The sequence below is a fragment of the Platichthys flesus genome, chromosome 3, assembly GCF_949316205.1.
Source record: "Platichthys flesus chromosome 3, fPlaFle2.1, whole genome shotgun sequence".
Classification (NCBI taxonomy): domain Eukaryota; kingdom Metazoa; phylum Chordata; class Actinopteri; order Pleuronectiformes; family Pleuronectidae; genus Platichthys; species Platichthys flesus.
The window spans coordinates 12796374-12820006 of NC_084947.1; the positions used below are offsets into that span (position 1 = coordinate 12796374).

The 23633-nt window shown below is 43.5% G+C and overlaps 2 protein-coding genes across 2 annotated transcripts; both read left to right on the forward strand.

The window, feature by feature from the left end:
* Positions 1-122: 122 nt before the first annotated feature.
* si:ch211-225b11.4 (tRNA (32-2'-O)-methyltransferase regulator THADA) lies at positions 123-15098 on the forward strand. The gene is made up of 31 exons (XM_062381981.1): positions 123-292; positions 387-564; positions 648-734; positions 1426-1453; positions 1534-1682; positions 1775-1897; positions 1988-2108; positions 2301-2446; positions 2531-2615; positions 2691-2827; positions 3573-3770; positions 3859-4570; positions 4945-5097; positions 5207-5316; positions 5408-5568; positions 5650-5813; positions 5895-6059; positions 6145-6293; positions 6785-6922; positions 7023-7127; positions 7210-7410; positions 7497-7647; positions 8094-8346; positions 8602-8841; positions 8966-9170; positions 9862-10050; positions 10759-11021; positions 11116-11277; positions 11630-11896; positions 11985-12184; positions 12807-15098. The coding sequence occupies exons 1-31, from the start codon at positions 171-173 to the stop codon at positions 13055-13057; spliced, it is 5613 nt and encodes a 1870-aa protein (XP_062237965.1). The 5' UTR covers positions 123-170; the 3' UTR covers positions 13058-15098.
* An 878-nt stretch (positions 15099-15976) lies between these two features.
* Positions 15977-22802, forward strand: pik3ip1 (phosphoinositide-3-kinase interacting protein 1). Its single transcript, XM_062381985.1, has 6 exons — positions 15977-16244; positions 16432-16560; positions 17077-17193; positions 18726-18914; positions 19069-19147; positions 21101-22802. The coding sequence occupies exons 1-6, from the start codon at positions 16133-16135 to the stop codon at positions 21324-21326; spliced, it is 852 nt and encodes a 283-aa protein (XP_062237969.1). The 5' UTR covers positions 15977-16132; the 3' UTR covers positions 21327-22802.
* The last annotated feature ends 831 nt before the right edge of the window (positions 22803-23633 follow it).

Here is a 23633-nt window from a genome sequence, read left to right on the forward strand (position 1 = left end):
GTTTATTATATATGATCTATTTCTATGATCCATGGTAAACCTGCGCACTCCGGCCTCTAGGTGTCAGCGTGTCGCTATGATTCCGCAGTGACCACCGAGTAAGAGTCATGTGGTCACGTGACCAGCAGCAGCATGAACGTGTCTGACAGCGTCTGAAGTTGTATTCAACAATGTTGTCGTGTGAAGAACTGATGCAAAGTCTGCAGGAGTGTGTGATCAGTGGGGATCGAACTCCCGAACATGTCCGTCACACACTCAGGCTCTTCACGGACAAACTGTCTCAATCCTCCAGGTTGGTGAATAGACATCAGGGTGTGTGACAACTTACAGCGACTCTCTCTCTGCTCAGTGTGTGTGGTGATGGATAACGGTGCCTTCATGAACAGGAGCGATGTGAAGAGATGCAAGGAGCGCTGTTTGGAGGAGGCTGCTCAGCTGCTCAGAGCCCCGGAGGTTCAGCTCGGGGGTTTAGAGGAGCGGCACCTCCTGCTCCTTGTCAAACTGCTCCTCTCCATGCAGCTGCAGACGGCCAACATCTCCTCAGCCTGTCGCAAAGTGGACCAGGTCAGTCCCACTCTTGGCTTCTTCACTGGGCAAGTGTCATTATGAGGTGGGGAGGGCACTAAACCCGCATGTCTGCTTTGCAGATGCTGCAACATCTGGCCAATGTGGACCACCAACTGGTGTTCAGAGAAACACGCCACTGTTTGCTCTCCATGGTTCACACTGACCAGGTACAGAGACGTATACATTTTGATACCTTTTCATTGTATAAAAGAAACCTTAAAAGTTAAGTGTGTAAGATTTAGGTTAAAGGGATTTATTTGCAGAAATTTAATATAGAATGATCCTAGTGATGTTTTCACTAGTGTGTTTCATCTAAATTGTTCGAATTGTTGTTTTCTTTACCCTAGAATGAGCTCTGTATATTGAAATACTTTATATTATACATTTGTACTTGATTGTACTTCAAGTTTTTTGGTTTGACTGTTTGAAGTGTAGCACATACCTCGACCAAGGCCCAGCAGTTCCTTATAAAATCATTTGGATTTTTATTTGGTTTTTATCTGCACCAAATTGGACACTTGTAAATATGTCACAATGTTAAAGAAATTGAAAAATCCACAGCGAAATTGAATGGGTTCTTCTTTGGGTCAAACCCTACTCCTTCACAAAAGTTGTGGAGACTGGTTGAGTATGTTCTGCGTTATCTTGCTAACAAACAAACAGACGGAAACATAAATATTAATGCACAAGTGAGGCTTATCGAGTAAATAATTGTATAATAACACCAGTTAGAAGTTCGTCCATCTTTTATCAAACATCTGTGTAGATCACTGTAATCATAATCATATAGTATCATTTTTATGATATCATATTTGCAAAAAGACACTGCAGATAACTTTGAACTCGTCTTTGTTTCAGATATTGTCCATTGAAGAATTACAGAGAGGTAAGTGCTGGTAAAACATGATGCGTTATTACAGTACGGGACTCATTTCATTATACGTTTTTTATCAATCTGTTTTTCAGCCTGCATGTTCCTGGAGGACAGCAGTGTTGGTCGTGAGGTTTGGCGAGAGTCGTATCAGTCCTTGCTGAACAAAGTGTCTGAGTTATTTCCTGTTTTATTGCAACAAGAGTCCCTCAGAGATGGGCCACTGTGTTACACTGCTGTGAAGGTACATGCAGAGCATTTTCCTTCCTCCCTCACGTTCATTAAGGTATTTCTGTGTGATTTCTGTTACTTACCTGAGACCTGTGATCTCTGCAGTTGTGCCTGCAGATATTCCAGCTGCTGTCCAGTGAGGTGGCCCCTCTAGTGTGGGAGAAGACGCACAGCAGCGCAGCGGTGCAGACGATCCTGCAGGCGCTCGTGGACATTATACTTGGACAGGTTTCTTATTAACTGACAAGCTCGAATGACACATATCAGTTGAGTTATTGCCTTTGTTTTCATCTCATCAGCCAGTGTGGTGTCTTGCAGTGCTGTAACAGGGACATTTGTCTTTTGGCCGGCACTGCTGTGGCCATGCTGATCAACACAGCACCAGAAAGCAGAGCTGGAGGAGCTGCTGCCTGGAGTCTGCTGCAGGTCTCTGCCTCAGGTAGGTGACCACCACCACTGCTGGACTAATAATTTGGGCTCGTCAAATCTCCATATGGCAAAATGTAAATAGATTTAGTCTTTTTTATCCCATTTCTTTCTCTGTTGTATCTAATACTCCAAAAAGCTATGAGCTATAAAACTCATGAGTGTGAATAGTTTCCTGACAGCTGTAATTCCTGTTGCCTCTCAGAGCCCTGGCTGCTGACTGTTGGCACTCTCCAGATACAGTGCACCCTGACAGGAAATGAGGCAGTGGCGAGGCTGGCTTTGAGCAGGGGCCTCCTGACCTGCTGTCGACCTCACATCTTGCTCAGTTCACACCTGGATGCCACCAAAGTAAATCTACCTGAAGCTCACATCAATAACACGTTTCACTTTAGCATTTCTTCCATTAAGCCCATCACTTCCTTTTTTCCCCAGATGTGTTTACTGCTGAATGGTTTGTTTCCTCTGGTCTACACTCTGTGTGAGGAGAAGCTGGATTGTCACCAGTTTGCCTTCGAAGGTGTGTAATGTCAAGGTCTCATATTCAGGTGCCTAACTGCTGATCTCATCCTGCATATCTGACATGTTGTTGCAGTGTTGGCACTGTGGCTGAAGAGGGTTAAAGAATGTCTGGCTGAGATCTGGAGGATGACGGGTGTCTCCCTTCTGTCGGACAACAGCAGCCTGCAGCAACAGCTCGTTCACACCCTCTGGACCAATGCAGAAAGCCCAGTGAGTCAAGAAACAGCATTATACTATTGCAATCCAAAAAACTTAAGAGTATATGTATGTACAAGGACATTATTTGACTTTGTAAACTGAGTGGACAACCGAATACTGCAGGGTATTCTATACGGTGTGTTGAAAATTGCTGCTTGACATCGTTCTTATTGGAACCATAGACTGTATATAAAGATGGACGACATGACAGGTCGCTAAAAGTGAAGCCAAAGTTGTTGCCGCCGCCCCCAAGTATCCAAAGATGGTTTCTGTCATTTAAGGTAGTTCGTATTTATCCAAGTTTTCAAATTTAGTAGTTTAGTTTTAATTAGTTATTTGATCATATTAAAACAGAGTGAAACATCATGGTTGACAGCTGAGACTCACGATTAGTGGAACGCTTTTATCCCACGAGACTTTGTTACTGTGGCTCCGACGGATAGAAGGAGGAAGTGGAGAAGTGTCCTCCATCTTTATATACAGTCTAGGATCTGAACACATACCATGACTAAATAATCACAATGCAATGTCAGATAAACTAGTTTAAATTTTACTCTCAAAAGAAGTATAATATGCATTCCTTGTGTGTAGATTGCTCTTTTCTATCATTAAGACATATTCAGTACCGCCCACATTAACAGCCATACTCTGAAAGGATCATCGAAGGATCCAGATATTGGTAATGCCACATATTGGACCTCATAATAGCTGCTTAATTAATTCGAAAATGTATAAAATATGTCACTTTTGTCGGCAGGTGGAAGGCGTGTCTGAATTTGTCCGCGAGGCCTTCTGTCTGCTGCTGGACATCTACAATGAGGACTGTGAACACTTCTGTGACACAAAGAAGATTCTTTATTCTACTTTACTTCAGCGAATAATTGAGCTGCCTTGGGAAACAAAAGCCAAATATCATCGCCTCTGTGCCCTGCTGCCACATCTGGGTACTGACACGGTGAGGGTCGAGTGGTATTCCAGCGTTGATGAAGTTATAATGTCGTGAGAGGATCATCATGACTTTGCCTATTTCTTTAATTAATCAGGTGCTGGATCAATATGCTGCAATACCAAATCATCTCCTGAAGTGCCTGTCAGCCAATCACCTCTCACCATGTGCATCAGAGCTTTACAAGTGTCTGATCCAGCAGCAGAGACGGGAGCTATGTGCCGGCTCTGAATCGCGCTCCGAGCTTTATCTGGCAGATCGGTGGGCGAGGCGTTGGCGGCCCATCCTTCACGAGGCGCTGACCTCTGATGTGCCGCTTCTGCAGAACCACAGCTCGACGCATTTACTCCCGTGCACCTTTCAAGTCTTCCCCTCTGCTGTGGATCATCTGCTGGCTGATCTGGACCCGTATGCCCCCGGCCACCTCCACGCCTGGGCCTGCGTCATGAGCTCCTACCGAGCCTCGACTGGAGGTTCTCCCTGCTCTCTGCAGGGAGGCTCAACCCTGGAAACCCTCCGGCTGGCTCTAGGATCTACAGAAGACAAAGTCCGTCTCGCTGCTCTGAACCTCCTGTGCTGCAGCCCAAAGACCAAAGAGACTCCAACCACAGAGGAGATGGCGCTTATGAGGATGTTCATTCCTCAGAACCTGAACTTGGATTCCTCGCCGTTTCGACAGCATTTTCAGGCTGGAGTCAAGAGGTTTGTGGTTCGTATCAGAGACAGTTGCCTAGCATGTGTTAAAGGACAAAAGACCAAGAAAAAAGAAGATGCCAACCACTCAGAGGATATGCTGGAGCAGGGAATAGGTGAGATCATTGATAGCTGATGTTTTTCATACTTAATGAAATACTGATTTACTGTAAACTCTTGAAAACTTGAGTGTTTCAAGTTTGTATTTTCTGATTCCTTAGTTGTTCCCTCAAACTGTTGAATGCTGAATTAAAGATGAATATTTTAATCAAAATACCCACAGAGACTACCCACCATTTTGTAGGATAATACTTATTATGATGATTAATTCAATATGTCAATGGGAACAGGACTTTAATATCAGATTAGGCCGCTTGGCATCTATGCTTAGATGATTTGCCTTTGTTGCTTTTTTTGTGATGTTCTAGTTTTCCTGTTCTTTTTTTTATCTAACTTCTGTTCATCAAAATCTTTTTTGTGCATCATGCAGGGTTTGTGGAATGGCTGGGTCACCTTCCGTACAGTTATCTGGCCCCAGGACACAGTTATCAGAGGAAGAAGACTGTGCTGCTGTTGCTGTCCGTGGTGCTGGAAACCTGCACAGACACCTGGAGCCCAGACAAAAAGAAGGGACAACCTCCAGGTCGGTTTAGCAAACCAGTCACTGGAGGAAATATTAAACACTAACATGTGGTTTCCATGCCAACCTTCTGTCATATATCTAAATGTACCACTTCACAAACTCATTACAGCAAACATTGGGTCTCTTATTGAAAATGCCAGACAAAGAGGACAGTGGGATTTCTTCAGCAGGACCAAGCAGCTGGTGCTTATCAGCTGTTTAGAAGATTCTACCAATGAGGTAGAGCACCTTTAACTCGCCTGATATTTCGTTTAGATTGCTAAAATCAAAAATCAAGGAACACAGATGATTGGTTTGTGGTCTCTTCCAGATCCGGGAGCTCTCAGCTGGGTTACTGTTGAGATTTTTCCCGCCCCGTTTTCCAGACGATATCGCCACAGTGCTGCTCATTCGAACCAAACAGCTCCTGCGCAGTCCTCGGGTGCATGAGTCTCAGATGGGAGCGCTGACGATGAAGCTCCTTCTTCTGAAGTAAGCCCTGCTTCCCCACCTCACTTGCGTAATGATGTCTGCTTTCAGACAGCAGTGATGAGTTGTTCTGCCTGCCTGCAGATCACAGCACCAGCCTGAAGATGGCAGACTGAACGGCGACGTTGGTGTCAGCAGTGGAAGTGACTCCTCCTGCATGATGAGGTTCCTGGTGAAGGAGCTGGAGGAGCACTATCTGACAGCTAAGGCTGATATGATTCTTGCTGCCAGAACCAAGCCCATACATGGTGAGACAAAAGATATACAACACTGACGTTTATACATGGGATGTAACTTGATGTCCATTTCTCCTGGATTACTTTCCACAGGTGTTGTTAGTGCCTTACAGAGGTGTTTGGTTGAGGCAGGCAGCAGCGTCCATGACACACTCGACCGCAGTCTGTATGCTGAGCTGCTGGTTCTGCTGGAGAACATCACCCTGCTGCTGCTGGGCGTTCTGTACGGAGACCAGGAGGCTTGTACCACTGAAAACGGTAATGGAGCAACCTGGAGAAACAACAGTCATTTCTGGATGAAGTGCATCATATTTGACGCTAACGTCAATCCCATTTGTCTCAGATGCCCCACCTTCCTTATGTGAAATGGGAAACGCCATCAGCTCGCTAATAGCCCAAACATCTGAAGGAGGCCAAGTGGATGACGAAGAGTGTGTCCTGCTGTCTGTAGAGCACAGCCTCGTTCTCACCTGCTGCTGGGTCTCACTCAAGGTAAAACAGAACCAGATGCATCATTTGATATCTTACCATTTTGGAAGACTAGTGCAGTGCCCGAGCTAAACCTGCCCGGTTTCTTCCTGCAACTGTAAAGGTTACATGCAGTGATTGAGCCACAGAAAGTAAAGACAAAGTGGAGGATTCAGTCCAAAGAATCCTGAAACTGCTGCTGCCACCTCTACTGTCACCGCTGCTGCACAAAGAGCTGTTCAACCTGTTGTGAAAGCACTGTTGATATGAACAACAACATCGCTTTAGTTGATGAGTCCCAGCACCACTGTTACAGAGCACTGGTCGCCTGTGTATTCAACTTTTATCAATATTGAACGTATTGCGTGTCCAAATTGCACCACATTTTACAGTGCACTTCCATGGACCCTTAACAATACACATGTCAAGTTTGAAACTAGTCAAATTAACAGATCAGGTAAAATGGTGTTGACTTTTTGTCTAAATATAATTTAATGACATTTTTTTATCATCAGGAAATAGGAATCTTTTTAGGTTTTCTGGTGGAGAAACTTCTCACGGAGTTCAAACCCAGCAAACACCTTCTAGAGAAAGAAGATCTAATCAGAGCATCGAAAGTTTTCAAGAATATTCTTCTCAAATGCCGTCACTGGGTAAGTTTTCTGAATCTACTTACTTAGAGGTGTTGAGTTTCAATATCCTCAATTGTTATGTTCCTTTTTTTTTGTTTAAACACACACTTTGTGTCACCAGGGGGCAGTAGAGGGATGCTGTGTGGGCTTCACTAAGTTCTGTGCCTCTCTGTTGAGCAGCAGTGACCCAGAGCTCAGAGATATTCCAGCACACATGTTGAGACAAGTGAGTTCAGATACACACTCGTATGACTCGTTTCATTGATAAATGGAGATGCTGGATTTTTTTCTGGGTTCTGTCTTGACAGGGATTGCAGGTTGTGCAGTGTCCTCGCTCTACGTCAGTGACTCGTCGGGCTGCAGGGTTGCCTATGCTCATCCTGTGTGTTGTATCTGCAGAGGAGGCCAGTAAAGCAAGGCCACTGTTAGCCCACAGCATGCAGATCTTACTGGAGACGGCCAAAATGCCTCTGCCGCAAAACTGGGACCAAACTCTGGACCTGCCACAGGTTTTGAGACACAGTGAAAAGTAAGATTGAGGGAATTGGTCTTCATAACCAGACACGGTCACATTATCTTCCTCTTTCTCTTACAGGTGTGTGCGGTTCACACGCTGCAGGCACTGGTGCGTGGCTCAGGTCTGGGAGTAGCTGTGCTTCAGTTTGCTCCACCTGTAGCCATCCTGTCACTCACGCTGCTCAGCTCTGCGTGCTGGGCCATGAGGAATGCTGCGCTGCAACTTTACAGTAAGGAACAAATATTAAAGAGCTTTACTTTGAGTTTGCATTTGCAATTTGAAGGATTGCAGGAGGATTAGGGCTCATTGATCAATCTGTCTAGTATATTTTGGGTTTGATTTGTTTAGTTTTTAAATCACTCAAATGGCATTTATTTACAAATCTTAATTAACTGATTATAATTCCATGTTTTATCTGATTGATATAAAACCAGATAATGAATTGTAATTTATTCACACGTTCAGTTTATTTTTACTCATTTTTGAAAAACACTATGCAAATTTGAACCTCAAAATAGCCATTTGTGGCTGCAGAGGGCGCTGTTGCATAGTGTTACTTTAAACCATTTGCTGATTTTTTAAATAGCTTCTGTCTTTTTTTAAATCTATTGAGCTGTATTGTCCGGTGCCAATTAACATTCCTAACACTTAAGTAATTTAAAATCCTGTTTCCAGGTACTCTGTGCTCGCGAATGCTCGGCCAGAGGCCAAGCAGTGAAGAAAGCGGCCCTACCCAGCACTGCATGTCCCCCGCCTCCTTCTTCCTCCACTACCCCGCTCTCCAGCCCTTCCTCCTTGACGAGCTGAGTGGGGCAGCACAAGACTTGCAGACTCAGCCCAATGAAGCCAAGCTACACCTCCAACCCTCGCTCTACCCTGTGCTCACGCTGCTAGCTCAACTCCAGCCTGGAGTCCAAGATTCAACAGGGTGATAACTGTTTATTTATCACTAAAGTGTGATCAGGTCAACTGCTGTACTTTAAAGTCATGGTTTCCCTTCTGTGTGTTTTTCCCCCCCCATTATATGTGAGACCAGTGTTCTCAATAACTTTACCAGTGAAGGAGGAACTGAGCAAAGAAACCAGCTCTCAGTTCATTAGAATTAACATTAACATGTGTTTTGTCTTCATGTGGTGACTGAAGATGATTAGTTGAAGAAATCTGTGCTCCTCTGTCTTTTCAGAACTTTGTCAGACTTCCTACCTCCTCTGCTCCAGCTGGCTGCCAGCCCAATATACAGTGTGAGAGTCATGGCTTCTAAGGCTTTGGTTGCCATGACTCCCCCCTCGGAGTACATGAACATCCTCGTCACACTTGCGGCTCAACTGCCCGGGCCTCAGGAGCGCTGCTGTCACAACCGGCTCCACGGACAGCTGCTGCAGATCAAAACCGTTCTCGAGAGAGCTCTGATCCCTGCAGACAGGTGAGACGTTAAGGAGCTGCTCATTCATTCACTCATCACTCTCTGAGACTTTTAAAATCCCATTCATTCATTCATCCATCACCCACGCTCAGGCTTTGATGTCCTGCTGTGTCTCTGTTCTCAGTGCTCCTCCTCCCGCTCTGTCCGAGGTGCTGAGTAAAGTGGATGAGTCGCTGTGGCTGGTGACCGAAGCTCAACGCTGCCCCCTAGTGAGAGCGGTCTACCTCGGAGTGGCAGACTCGCTCAGAAGATTCTGCTGTGAGGCCTTCCTGTCAAAGATCAGTGACATTCTCATGCACAACCTCCAAAAACCCCAAACTGGCCTTCAGGTTTGTTTACAGACTTGTATGATAACAGATCTGTGATTAATATATGTATAAAAGACTTTGGGAGTGAGTTTTAGCCTTTATTGATAGTATAGATATACATAAGATTAGATTTGTGCGGTCTACGGTCACTGTGGACTCAGAAAACATGTTTTTGGCCTCTTGAACATGATATCTCTGCCTTTTGCTTCAAATTTTAAACAGGTGTCACTTTAAACAGCTCTGATCTGCTCGAACAACTGATTGGGATTTGCAATCAACTTTGAATTCTATCACAATATTATGTTTTTGTCCTAATCTATAGGAACATTTGCAGCTGCAGTATAAACATAACAGGATAGAAGATCAGTCTGCTGATGCTACAGAAAGGAGAGATGATGTGATGCTTTACATAATGTATCTACCGCCCATTGTTCTTTCTGAAGGCTGAGCACTGACTGTCTAAACCCACTGTTTGTTGGCATGGCTACAGCTATGGTGGTTAAGCTGTGGCTGTGGACGTGACTGCACCTTTGGTGCCATGGATGTGGCTGCTGTAGCTGTTGTGACTTATCTGTAATGCTCCCCATACTGTCAGCAAAGGGATTTGAACCCACAGTGCTTCTATCAAATATGTAACTGATACACCACAGGAGTTCAGGAATACAGTCTTTCTCAACAGTTGAGATAATGTTTATCTCCATCATCTCCACAGGTTGGTCTGTCGTCCTTCCATCAGCGAGCCATCCACTTTCTATTTGCGGATCTGAAGTGGGCGTGCCAAATCTGGGACAGCTTTCCTGCAGCGAGCCCTGATCTGAAGCTCTCTCTGGTTACGTGGGTGGCAGATGGGCAGGGTTCGCAGCAGACCAGTTTCAAAGAGGTGATGCAGAGGGTGTTGCAGGTGAGACATGAAAGGTTCCAGAGACTTCGGTCTAAAGAAAACCTGTTTAAACAGCTTTCAGAATAACAAAGTCCCTAGAGAGCACAATGTGAGGAAGCAGAAAAATAATCAAATCTGATGCAGTGGGAGGCTGAAATCTGACTGGAGATCTGTGTCCCTCTTACATAAATAAGAGTCAACTTTGATAAGATAGGGACTGCTGATTTTGTGGCCTGGTTAGTTACTTGTTTACCTTTATTAAATCATTTAGTTTGACTAGAGCACATGTCTTTACTTATCTAGTTCAATTTATTTTTGTTGTTAGTACTTTTGGAGATAAAATACCCACATTGTACACGGTAATCTTTAAGTACTGCATGATAAGAGACATTATACTGTTTTGATACAAACATATGATATAAAATATTCTTGGGCAGGTATCCATTTCAAACATGGCAATTGGATTATTATAACTAAACTAATGAAAAGCTCATTCAATTAAACTTTATTTATAAAGCACCTTTCAGTCATTTACCAAAGTAATTAATAATAGAAAAGACAACAATAAAAGAAATATAAGATAATTGAACATATGTAATCAACATCAAAATCTTAGTACTAAATGAAATAGTCCATTGTGGTACCCGTGTTGTTACTGATATCCAGTCAGATTGTATGTTTTGATATGTAAAAGCATGTGCATCATTTGTCATTGCTCTGTATCCCCAGTCAAACCTGAGGGAGGCGTTGTTAAGTCCCAATGTGGAGTACCGCAGGACCTACCTCACCGCCCTGGTGGCAGTGATGGCTGCTGGAGCAGAGTCTTCTTTACCTCAACATCTTCCTCAGTCGGCCTGTCTGCAGGAGCCAGTTCTGTCCGAGTGTGTGGATTTGTTGCTCGGGGACCTGGAGCAGCAGCGAGGTGGTCCAGAGTTTCTGTCCCAGGCTCTGTGTGCAGCTAGTCTGCTGCTTCTCCAGCCCTCAGGCTCCAGGTTACCACACATCTTTTGTTACTTTACTTTATCACAACTTGAACACTCCTACTTGCAGCTCTAACTTTCTTTTCCCTTCTCATGTCCACCTTAGTCTTCAGATATCCATGCTCCAGCGCTGGTGTGGCATCTTGGAATGCCACCGGTGCCCAGACGCCCCTGAGGTGCTCAGGATGGCGTGTGCTGAAGCCCTGTGTGTGGCTGGAGTTTCACTGATGAGCCACAGCCTGAAAAAACACAGTAATCTCATGATTAGGTAAAAATAAGGTCAAATGGTGTTTGATTATGATTGGGTTTTTTATATTTACCTCCACCGAGGTGGTTGACATTGTGAGATAGGACGATTTTCTACATTTTCATTGATTCTTTGGTGCATATCCAAATAAAAATGTGGATCTAGTGAATTACAATTTAGTAACATAACGGGTGCCAATCTAGTTTAATATGTGATTACAGTGTGTATTTTCTATTTTAAGTCCCATAAAAAAATCTATGTAAAGTGTCTTTGAGCATTGATTAAAACGCTATATAAATAAAATGTATTATTATAATCAAGTGCTACACTCTGGTAGAACAGAAATTCAAAGTGTTGTCTCTTTGTGGTTTAGGTTGATCAACACAGGCCTTTACTTGCTGCAGGACCAAGACCAGCAGGTGAGATTAAAAGCAGCTTGTTTTACCTCCATGCTGCACCATGTGAGAAGAGGAGAGAGCCAGCGGAGCGTCTACGTTATGCAGGTGAACCAGGCCGTCCAGCTCCTGCTGGAGCTGCTGCTGGAGGATTGCTCCGATGCTCCTGGCACACTGGAGGTGCTGCTGTGTCACCTGCCACAGTCTGACCTCAGACGTGTGTTGACAGAGGCCTCAGAGAAGGGGTATGTCGCCGCCTGGCTGCATCAATACACTATAACACACAGCGATATTGACTGGGTGCTTTTTAACTGTTCACCCTCTCTTACTCAGGTGTTTCAGTTTGTATGAGCAGGATCAGGCCAACGTGTTTGCTGAACCCTCCGTGATGTCAGCACATGTGCTGCCTCACCTGCTGCAGATGGCTGTTAAACACTCTGAGTCCTCTGCTTTGGCACAGAGCCTGCGTGCCTGGGCAGAGCAGAGTGTTGAACAGGTGTCTGACGGCCTTGCAGTGTGCGAAGAGCTCCAGCCAGCATGTCAGTGGGACTGTGGGAACACGTGTTACTGTATGTTCCTGGTCCAGGGGAAACCTGGATATAACATTTATTAGGCTCCCTAGTCCTCCAAATCCCAAGAAAGGCAGCAGGGTCCAAGTTAGTTGAAAATGCAAAGCAGCAGTTTTTATTTATTGCAGAGTTGAGTAATGGTCAAATCAATAAGCCATTCATTTTCTCCAAACTTTTCCTATCAAAGTTAATTAACAAACCTCACCTTTCTAACCTAAGGTCTTTAACCATTAACAAGCGTAAATCATTTCAACGGTCATTTATCTCTATTCACGGTTTACTTTTAATCCTGAATGAAAGCTGGGTCCTTTGCTGGGATCTGGGAAGGAGGACAGAGAGGTTCATGTCAGCTGCAGTTTAAAAGTTCTCTGTTGGGCAATGGTCCAATCCAGTGACAGCAATCTCTGCAAACCAACCAATCACATGGCCCCACCGGTTAAAGCACTAACACACCCTTTCACAGACACACTTGCACACAAAGGGCAGGAAAGACAGATCTGACAGAGGTTCATAACATATAAATGAAGTATGTAAAAGTAAATGTTGAATATTCCTTGTGTTACAATGTGATTGTTTATTCTCTCTGCAGCGGAGACATTGACCCCGGCCTGGCTGTCTCTCCTCATGGACCACTGGTTTCACAGCACCCTGTGTGGCCTGTTCACCCGGGCAGCCTTCCTCCTCCGACTGTTGGAAACATGTGATGGTGCACGACGCCTGTGTGATCCTTCGTCACTGCGTACGAGTTTACAGCAAGTTTTGAGTCGGCTCGGTCAGAACGGTGTCCACTTTCCCTCTGCTCTAGCAGCTGCTCTGGCTGGAGAGCAGCCACTGTGATAGAGGAGAGGAGCTGTTTCTGTGCACTCCATGAGCAAAGACTTTTGGATGGTGTGGCCCTGGATACAATTACTGTACCTCATGACAGCTACATGTGCAGCTGCAGTCTTGAATGAGTGCTGCAGTTGCTGATGCTGCAGTACACTGGTACTTGGGAGGCTAACTGAGTTATGCAGAAGCTCAGGGGCTGAAGCTTCTTGTTTCAATCATCAAATCACCTACACAGATAAAGGGAACCAATAGGTGTAATGTGCCATGTGAACCAGGAATGTGAAGTAAAACAGTTATACCTCATAACCTCAGGAGGTGTGGTTCTTCTTCAATGAGTTTAAAAATATTACATTTTTTGCAACTTTATTCATTTTGAGAATAAAGCTTTTTATGTAGAATAACAGCCTGGCTCTGTCTTTATAATCTCCATCCCCCCCACACACTGCTCATTCTTATTCCCAGAGCAGGCCTCCTGTCCTCTTGTTGTGAGTTGTTTGCCATGTCTCAGCAGAAGAAGCGAGGCTCAGTCTGACGCAGTGATGTAATGCAACAGCGTCTGGAGATATTGGCTGCTCGGTGCCCAGCAGGGGAATAAAGTGGACGTGTTAATGCTCCATTAGAGGCCTTCTGCCTGGATAAGTGTCCACTTTCCAACCACATGAGGGCTGAGGATGATTGACTGGGTCTGATAGAGAGCAGGCGGTTGCTCCGCAACACACCACACACTAGAGCAGTCTGACATCAGCAGATAGCCCACTGCCTGTGTTTGACATGGGAGGCTCTAGGTGTTGAACAAACATGGCAGAGACGGCAAATGCTATGGTTGATCATATTAGATAATTAACTAAACATACATGGACGTTTTTATTATTGTATCCTCACCATGTAACTTTATGGTTTCATCAGATAATGAAATCCTCGGAATTGTTTCCAAACAACAGTAAACCAACAGTATCTGTATTTTTACTGTTTCACATTCCTCAATGTGAACATTAGGTGGATCTATTTCAGATAATGTTTCCACTGTGTATGCATGAAGCATTCTGCTTATGAACATCGAGGTTATGCAACAGTTATGAAATGAAGCTTAATAAATGATTCACAAATAAAGCTGCAGTCTATCTCTCGGTGTGCAGGGCTCTGTGAGATGAACATGTGCCTCAGGTGAAGCGACAGGTGGAGCCTGGCAACAACATGACACACAAGAAGATGTTAATATAAGTTCATTGAAAATTATAGCAAAGAAAGTGACATACATCAATATTTTTGGACAAATCTTGAATCAAATAATTTTTGCAGCAGACCAGTTTGAAAGAGGTGAGGCAGAGGGTGTTGCAGGTGAGACATGAATGGTTCCAGAGACTTCGGCCTAAAGAAAAACCTGTTTAACAGCTTTCAGAATAACAAAGTCCCTAGAGAGCACAATGTGAAGAAGCATAAACTATAATTTCACACAATTGTGTTTGTGCACACATTCATACAGACGTGCACCGTGTTGGGCACAAAAGAGTAGTTTCCCACTCTTCATAACTAACATGGTTGAAACTTTTCATATCATAAATCATGAGGAATTCAATCAATTTCAAAAGAAGGATTGTGTTTGTTAAACTTTGCATTTTTCAAAAGAATGTTTAACAATATAATTCACTGCTGATCAGTGCTGTTGTAGGTTGTTTTATTTTTCAAAGCCTTTGCAGAGCTGGAAATTCCCAGATAAGTTTACAGGGATTTAACTTTTGTGAAAATCTGGATATTGTCTTCAGGTATGTCACATATGTTGTCAGCTAAACTAAACCTGATCAACTCTGTTCATCAGCTTCTTCACTCAACTTCAGCTGAGTTTGGCTATGTATATAATGGTATAGTATATACATGAAAAAAGTTTAGATTCATGGAGTCACACAAGAGACATCTTCCCTGAATCATGTGCTATTAAATCAGCTAGTAGCTAATCGGTAGTTATGAAAGTCTATTTGAGCCAGGAAACTAATTTTTTTTTAATCCAAGCCATTTTGTACTATCACATATAAATAAAACTAATGTTTTTCCATCTTTGCTTAGTTCATTTGTTTTTTCTGGTAGAAATTAGTTCTCACACTAATTGGTTTGCTCTGTCCCAAATGTGTTCACCCTTTAACGGTGTAGTGACCTATGATTTCAGCCAGTGCATGCTGGGAGAGGCTCCAGCCCCCTGTAGCCCTGAATAAGCTGAGTGTGATGGAGAGTACCAGACCGATGCTGCATGGTTGCTCTGGTAATTCCCTGAAAACTGTGTGAGCATCTATTTAAACAGTGGCTGAGTGAACAGGCTGAGTCACAGGTTGGCTGCCTTCTTTCCCCATCAGCCCACAATGACACAGGACCTCACTGCTTTCAGCGTACAACTCCCTGTCAACTCTCTGCTGACCTTAACCAGCCTCTGCAGAGCCCACATCAGACCACCAGCACCACCAGCACCACCAGCACAGAGCAGGCCTCATGGAAGCCTGGGAAACAGGAAGGAAAAAGGGGTTTGGACCAAAGCACCAAGCACTTGGAGCCAGATAACGCAGGTGTGTTTTCAAATGAAAATGAAAACAGGGAGCAGGGATATTTACAGACAACCTGAAAACATGGGATAAGTTAGGAAATGTTCAGGGATGAGAAGTAATGAAAAGTTTAGGGGATGAATTATAGAGCCTTTATTAATCAAAACAAAAATGGGAATGATAAAACTTTCATTTTAGTTTTGACTGTTCTGATGGGTGCTGGGTTGTTTTTCAGCTGATGTTCTTTCCTGTGTGCGTGTGTGTGTGTGTTTGCGTGTGCGTGCGTGCGTGCGAGTGTGCGTGTGTGTGAGTGAGAACCTGGTGAGGCTTTAGGACCTTGAGGTCTGTGCTGCAGCAGCTCCTCCTCCCACTGAAGCTGTTTATGAAGAAAGCTGAGCTGCTCTGACAAAAACAAGGGCTGTGACTCCAGAGCAGAGGAGCAGTGTGCCTGAAGCCATTCAGCACAGGCTCTTCAGCCATTTTGCTCTCAGCCCCGGTGCGTTTTCTTTTCATTTCACTCCTCAGTTCGGACAGAGAGGAAGCTCCTTGACGCAGCATGGTGTCCGTCGGTTCAGCCGGGCAGCTCTGCAGAGTGCTCCTGCCTCTGCACGTTGTTTTCCTCAGCGTGTGTCTGGTGGAGAGCAGTGCCTCAAATGGAGACATAAAAGGTAAAATCCTACATTTGTATGCATTTGATTCCTCATAAATACACACGCTCTGCTGTTTACTTCAAACTACATGCATCACAACATTATTTTAGAATTTCTATTATTGACTTTTTTTTTTTATTGTTGCGCAATACCTCGTGTTTATGTGTTATGTGACCACATGGTATTTTGTTGCTGTTGTTGTCAGAATGCATCAGTTCCAATGGTGTGGAGTACAGAGGAGAGCAGCTGAGCTCCTCCTCAGGCCTGACCTGTCTCAACTGGACCAGCACCGACAGAGACTATGATGTTCAGGTCCATCCGGATTCACTCACAGGTAAAAAAAATACTTCTGCTCTCTTTTTCTGTAAAGTACTGGTCACTGACTATCTTATTAGAAAAGGAAGGGTAAAATTGTGATTGTTTTCTCTGTTGTTTTGGCATCACGGTGAAAAACAGGAAATGGGGGATTTAAATTTTAAAATGTGCCTGAGGCTGATGAAGAGAAATGTTATTACACATTTGAGTGTAATAACATTTGAGTTTGTAATAAAGCACGTTGGCACAGATGGATGATTTTTACAGCACACATTTCAGATACCGCACCACTGATTTGTGTGTTTACAGGTTTTATAGAGCAGCTGCTGTTTCCACTCTTTGTGCTGATGGCCGCCTGTTCATTGTGGTGTGATGAAGTAGTGTTAATGATTAATGAATCCAGTGGTTTACTCCACAAACAGCCGGGACAGACAGGCAGGCAGGCAGGCAGACGGAGACAGGCCTGCAGTGTTTCCATGAGGCATCAGTGACAGACAGACATGTTGTTCCTTTTTGTTTATCGTCCCTCCTGTAGGTGTTGGAGATCACAATTACTGCAGAAACCCGGACTCCTCTCCGAGGCCCTGGTGCTACATCGTGAGCCCAGACGAGACAATCCAGAGACAGTCCTGTGCAATTGAGACGTGCAAAGGTTGGTCAACACTGCGAGGGACAGTATTCATTATCATTTGTCACTTAGATAAACTTCACCTGCAAAAGTCAAACTGGGTTAAAACAAATATGCATGTTCCAAAACAACAAAACTCCCAGAATGCTCTGGAAGTTTTTTTTAGACTCTATTCTCTTGACGCTGCTGGCAGCTTCCTTTCCTTCCCTGTTAAGCTCTCATTGTTTTTCAAAAAGTGGGCCAGCTCTGGAAAAATAATGAGGTGACATTTTTGTAGCTATGAAAATGTCCTATTTGCTCGAGCGGAGATAGAGCCCTTGATTGTGAGAGAGGATGCAGCCAAGTTTTTCGATCTTTGATGAGCCTAAAAAAACTTTAAACAAAGTTTCCTCTTGTCTTTTTCCCACAAATGAACCATGTGCAGTTCATCAGTAGAGAGTTGGATTACTGACATTTTCTTTTTCCCAGTTGGGAGTATTAGGCTGCAGCAGGTCAGTTTAAAGCTTATCGGAGAAGCCTTGCACACTTTGCTCCTGGTTTCCGCTTTGTTTCTGAAGCCAGCCCAAGTCTCAGAACAACAAAGCCCTGCAGTCACATGTCAGAATGTTCACCTTCTAGACAGACGCTGACCACGCCCTGAAACGGAGCTCATTGGCGGAGACGAATAGTCTTCCCCTGGAGACGGCAGCTAACTGGCTCTTTGAATATATGACTCTGTGCTGTTAAACTGCAGCCGAGTTGGTAAACAACCTGTAGGAAGGAAATGAAAAAAAGAAAGAAAAAAATCAGTTAAAGAGCAGCCGTGAGACATGTGCAGCCGAGCCCTCCTGTCTTCCGAGAGGGGCGAGCGTACAGAGCCTGTATGTGTGGGGCACATATGATAAAAGCAGTTTGAGTGCAGATACTCTACTAACTGATAAATGACCCAACAACTTACCGAGAGCAGCGTCCTGCGTCTGAGGAGGTTTCTGTGTCAGTACTAATGTCCTTGAACCAACAGTAATTGGAAACCACAAGGTCCACCTGATGCATCTCTATCAAAGTCAAATGAGACAAAGTTGACTGTTTTCTCATTATATTAAGTGTCACCACACACACACACAACAGTAACACATCACAAAAGAAAAGGACACGTAAAGATAAATCACATTAAGTAGGTGAATGATAACTTCCTATGTTGTCTAATAATGTTTGACGGTTGAACTGTTTGTATTCATACTTTGTATTCTTTAATTTGCTCCAGTTGGCATGCAAGGGGAATCTGTGAGATTTGATTATAGTCTGTTTTACCATATAGACAAACCTGTTGATTAACAATTTTTCAACAAATTGACTTAAAATAAACAACCTTTATGTCTAATTCAACAAATGTAATCACACACCAATAAAGACACTTCATTTTATTCATATAATAAATTATATAAAAAGCCATAAAGCTAATTGCTTTTGCTATGTAACCCACATTGGTCCTATACACCACACAACTATGCAGCTCAGATTTGATAGAAAGAGATGAAAAGTCATTTAACACCAGCGTTGTTTTATTGTGTCTTTAGAACAAGTCTCCACTGAGCCGGCAGAGGCCGAATCCCTCCACCCGACAGGAAGCGCTCCCCCCACAGAGAGCTTTCAGCCGGCCAAGTCAGGAGCTTCTCAGGGAGAAGTCGCTGCTGTGAAGCCAGTGATGGGAATCAGCCAGCGAGTGCACACAACACCCAAAAAAAAAAAGGACCTTGGCACAATTGGTATGTTCTAGTTATATTTTCTCTGACAGCATATATGATATTATTTGTGGTACACACTATCCTGCTGTTAGTTACTGTAGTTTTAAGTCAAAATATCTTTGGTGAGCCACTTGTAGGTTCAGTTTTTAACCTTTTATGTTCTTTTGTTTTCCAGGCTACGTCCTCGGCATACTCATGATGGCGATTATAATCATCCTTGGAGTAGGCATCACAGTTGGCTACTTCTATAAGAGGTCAGTATCTAAACCCCACCAAGATTACTTTGTCATTATCAGTTTGGGTCAGAGGAGCCAGTGCGGAGCATCTATCTCGTTTCCAAGGTTGTCATTATCCTGAACATGCAGACATCTTGTGTTTCTGTTTCCATCAGCACATGTTGTGTTGTAAGTAGTTTTGAAATGTGCTGGAAAGTCTCCAGTTTAGTGCGTCAGCTGTCGTTCATATCCCACAACAATGCTCTCTGTTTTCCAGTTTGATGTAATGCAGCCATTTTTTAATGCCTTCAGCAAAACAACCACAACAGCACAGCGGCAGAAAATGAAATGCCTGCAGTCTATTTTGAGCGTTTTAGAAAGAAAAGAGATGGAGGAAGACTTGGATTGGACGGAAAAGCCCCCCCACACAATGGCTGCTGTCATGTAATGCGTATAATGACAGACCCTGTGTTGTAAAAGAGGGGAAGTCTCTGATTCCTTTTTGGCACGTCACAAAATGCCCAAACTGTTTTGTGATACGCCGTCAGATCTGATTAGCCGTGCCCCTGTCTTTATTCTCTATTTTTAGATGGAGATTATTAATAAGGAGGAGCAGGATGTTATGTCATAGGGTTCATACCTGCACTCAGCACTGTGACATCACCCTCAGTAATGTGAAACTGTAGATGAATGCGTGACCTTAATCTTGGTAATTCAAACGCCCACCACTGGCCAGGACTGGTCGTAAAACTACTGTATTCCTCCCTGGATATAATTGACTCTATGAACTCTGTAAACAAACCAGTAGGTGTAGGCAACACATCGCAGGGACCCTAATCCCCTGCAGGCGTCCCCTCCATCTGAGCACGTGTGACCGGTGGTGTCTATTGTTGTGATTCGATGAAAAGGGCCGGACTATGAATATCGTCAAATATCAAGTACCTCTCGTACAACAGTCAAAAGGATGGGTTCACCAAAAGGGATCGTGGGGGTAATGAAAACTAAAACATTCCACGGTTGACTATGGAGGCCTTTACATGTAATCATTAAATATTACAAATTTACAACTCTGTTACGTATACAACTGCTGTATAATATGTATTTGTACACATATAGAACCCTGAAAATCTCACTTTAACTCATCATTAAGACTGGAAATGGCGAACTGTTGTCCTGTAGCTCCAGGAAGTTTCTGGTTCTGGTCACAAAGTGAATAATGTAAAACGTTAAATCATCAGGATAAGAGGAAAGAGACAACTTGTGGGAAACATGAAAAAGGTTTAAAACAACACCAAGTACAGTTTGAGCTGAAATGGACCTCTAAACCTTTTCGGTCAAGGACATACAGAATGTTTTCCTGTGTTGGCTCCGGATGAGTAGAAAAGGCTTCATGCTGCCTCCCATCACTCTGTTGCCTTGGAGCAGATAACTCCCTGTTCCCTTTCACCATCTGTCCCTCGACTGTGTCACAGACCAGGCTCTTGTTATAACAGACTCTGTTATCTACATGTACTACAGCTATCAGGAGCTCCTTATCATGAATATTTGGCTTGGGTGTCTCCCAAAACAGAGCTGTGCTTAGTATCGGTTCCAAGGCTATGCAAGGCATCACTATAATCACTGTTTTATTTGACTACTGTCAAATACAGTTTCACACTGATTTCTTCATGATAGCTTTTACGTTTAGCTCAGAAATAACGAAAGAATAAAGTATTACTTCATTAACAGGCGCACAACCTTGCTAGTATTGAACTCATAATTCTTCTGTCAGCTAAATGTTTTGGCAGCTAACACCTTTCATTCACCCTTCTCAGCTGTTTCTGGAGGGAAATCTCAGATATACACTACATTAACTTTAAATAGCAGACACAGACACTTTCAAGCCGGACATTTCCTTGGTGGAGACCAAATGAGAGATAACTCAAGAACTTAAAATGTGATGATACATGTTTTGTTCACAGCCTGTTTCCTCTGTTGTGTGTTGTTGTGTAGGGGTCGCGACATAAAGAAACAGCATGACCAGCGGGTGTATGAGCGCGAGATGCAGAGGATCAACCTGCCCCTGGCAGCGTTCTCCAACCCCACCTGTGAGCTGGTAGACGAGAACACCATCGTGATCACAGCCGAGCAGGAGATCACTCCGGTCCAGGAGGGTTTGGAGGGCATGGAGGGTGGTGACCCCCTCATGGGCCAGCAAAACGGAACCCCTGGAGCCTGAGGAGGGGTGTAGTCATCAAACGGGACTGTGATATGTAATTTTGGACCAAAACACTCCCATCTCCCAGTTTCTCCTTTTCTGCCTCCCTGAGTAACTTCTGCTTCTTAAAAAAGGAGGAAGGGAGCAGTCTTTGCTCCAAAGACTTTAAACTGAATGCTGTGTCCTTTTCCCTTTGGGTTTTACTCAAGAGAAGCTGACACACAATGGACACTATTTTAACAACTAGGAGCCATCAGGGTCAATCTGTTGTTAATGAAAAGGTCTTTAATATTCATATTTGGTACATTTGATGGCCACTAAGAGAGGGCCATGGGCTGCACCCTTAAACAACAGTATGAACATTGAGAATAATATGTAGTCCAATGGACGTTGATAAGTGTTACTAATGGTGTGTAAGGTTTTGATTCCATTTGGAGATTGTGCTCTCCGTGGTAGGCGTGGTTACATAGGGAATATGAGGTGGATTACCATATGTGTTGACCCACTGGCTGTGGTGGTGAAATGTGTCAAGACTGGTTTGTTTTAGGGACACACTGGTGACAAGTATCCAGAAATACTCCTCGTCTGAGAGCGATGAGGGATCATGAGGTAAAACAGGCCGGACAGGGGAAAGCCTTCAGCTCAAATTGCCTTAGCATGATACTTCTGAATGTATTGGCCTATCTTTGCCCTGGTTATTGTTTTTTTTTCTCTTTTTGTACTTGACTGACAGACCAATGCTGGTATAAAGCATGACAGCAGTCATAAGCAAACATGAAAGAGGACTTGCCCTTTTTTTCCACAGGTTAGGAAGTGACAGGAAACACAGAGTGCTCTCAGGGAGCATGAGAGACAGTAGTTAGTCCGAAGGACAAAATAGCACTGCCAAAAACGCAGCATAGTCGCAATCAGACAAGGAAGAAGCCTAAAATACTGTCTTTGCAGAGCAGGACTGTGCACGTGTGTGTATGCATGTATGAGTGAGTGTGTGTCGAAGTTCTGAAGAATCCCGACATTTGAGTTATGCACTTGATGCTTCAGGGTAGAGACGGGATGGAGTAGATTAGAAAAAGTCCACAGTTCGGTGATGTTCATTGAGAAAAGATGAATGCATGTCCATGTTCACCTGCATGTTTGTAATCGAGAGCCTCTTTTCTTGAAAAGTAGAGTAACTCTTTGCAGAAAACATTTTTAGAGCAAACCTGCCTGAAAACAGAAATCATCGTATGTTTGTTGATGCACAAGATACACTGTTACTCCCCCGGTTGTTTTATAACTCCTGATGATCTTTGTTGTGTGATTATAGCTGGAACTCCATCATCACAGTTTATCTTTGGTTACTGCTACCACATTATGTTCACTGTCTGTGAGCTGGCTGATGTTATTTTTCTTTTTCATACATGCCATGGCTCACAATGCAGCGTTTGGATTTAGTACTTGTATTTGTATGGATGCAGAATCTCACTGCCGAGACTGAAATAAAAAATGAAACACACATTGTGGAGTGATGTTATCTGTATATTTAAAACATTAAGAGGTCGATGGAACCCATGACCCCCGCAAGAACAACATAACACATCAGGACTGCTTGGGCTGTAGAAAGTCTCCTGGTGCTCACAGTAGGGAATTTTGTTTCCACCGGCTCCCCCTGTTGGCAGCTCCTAAATACTACACTTTAGTTATTGCCTGAGAATGCAGGTTAAAGGTTTGTAAGATTACAAACGTTATGTTTTTAATAGTGAGTTTTGACTAAATTGTATAAATTGTTGTTTTTATCCTAGAATGGGCCCTTTATATATTAATACTTTATATTTGTATCGGTAGCAGGTTCCCTCTAAGGAGGCCGCCATGTTTTTTTACAAACACTGGACCAACTAAACTCTGGCACAGTCTCTCTCTCATATTTGGCAGGGGAGGGTGAGGTGAGGGGTATTTGGCTGCAACGTGCAACATCACCAGTAAATGCCGCTAAATCCTACACACAACCGTAATGAAGAAGTGGAGCAAAGAGATCTGAGGAGGCCTCTGAAGACTCAACACAACTATGAAAAACTAAAGAAATAAATCAACCTTGGATCTCTGGATTTCAGTTACTCTCACATACACATTATAGGGACCAACTTTTCTTTTTTTTGTCACATATAGGTAAGGACTTTTAAGACCACAAGACCTAATTTGATTATTAACCACTTTCTGCAGATAAACTGTTCTATACCAAGGTTCTAAAAGAAAATATATAACCTACGATCAATGAGAGAATCTCCTTCAAGGTTAAAGGTGACTTACAATTTAATATTTTTATTTATCATTTGTCAAAAATATAAGTAT

Coding starts and splice junctions, on each gene's coding strand:
- pik3ip1 (XM_062381985.1), top strand. CDS start 16,133: ATGGTGTCCGTCGGTTCAGCCGGGCAGCTCTGCAGAGTGCTCCTGCCT. Junction 16,245..16,431: donor CTCAAATGGAGACATAAAAG/GTAAAATCCTAC, acceptor TGTTGTTGTCAG/AATGCATCAGTTCCAATGGT. Junction 18,915..19,068: donor AAAGGACCTTGGCACAATTG/GTATGTTCTAGT, acceptor TTTGTTTTCCAG/GCTACGTCCTCGGCATACTC.
- si:ch211-225b11.4 (XM_062381981.1), top strand. CDS start 171: ATGTTGTCGTGTGAAGAACTGATGCAAAGTCTGCAGGAGTGTGTGATC. Junction 6,060..6,144: donor GGCTTGTACCACTGAAAACG/GTAATGGAGCAA, acceptor CATTTGTCTCAG/ATGCCCCACCTTCCTTATGT. Junction 11,897..11,984: donor ACAGAGGCCTCAGAGAAGGG/GTATGTCGCCGC, acceptor TCTCTTACTCAG/GTGTTTCAGTTTGTATGAGC.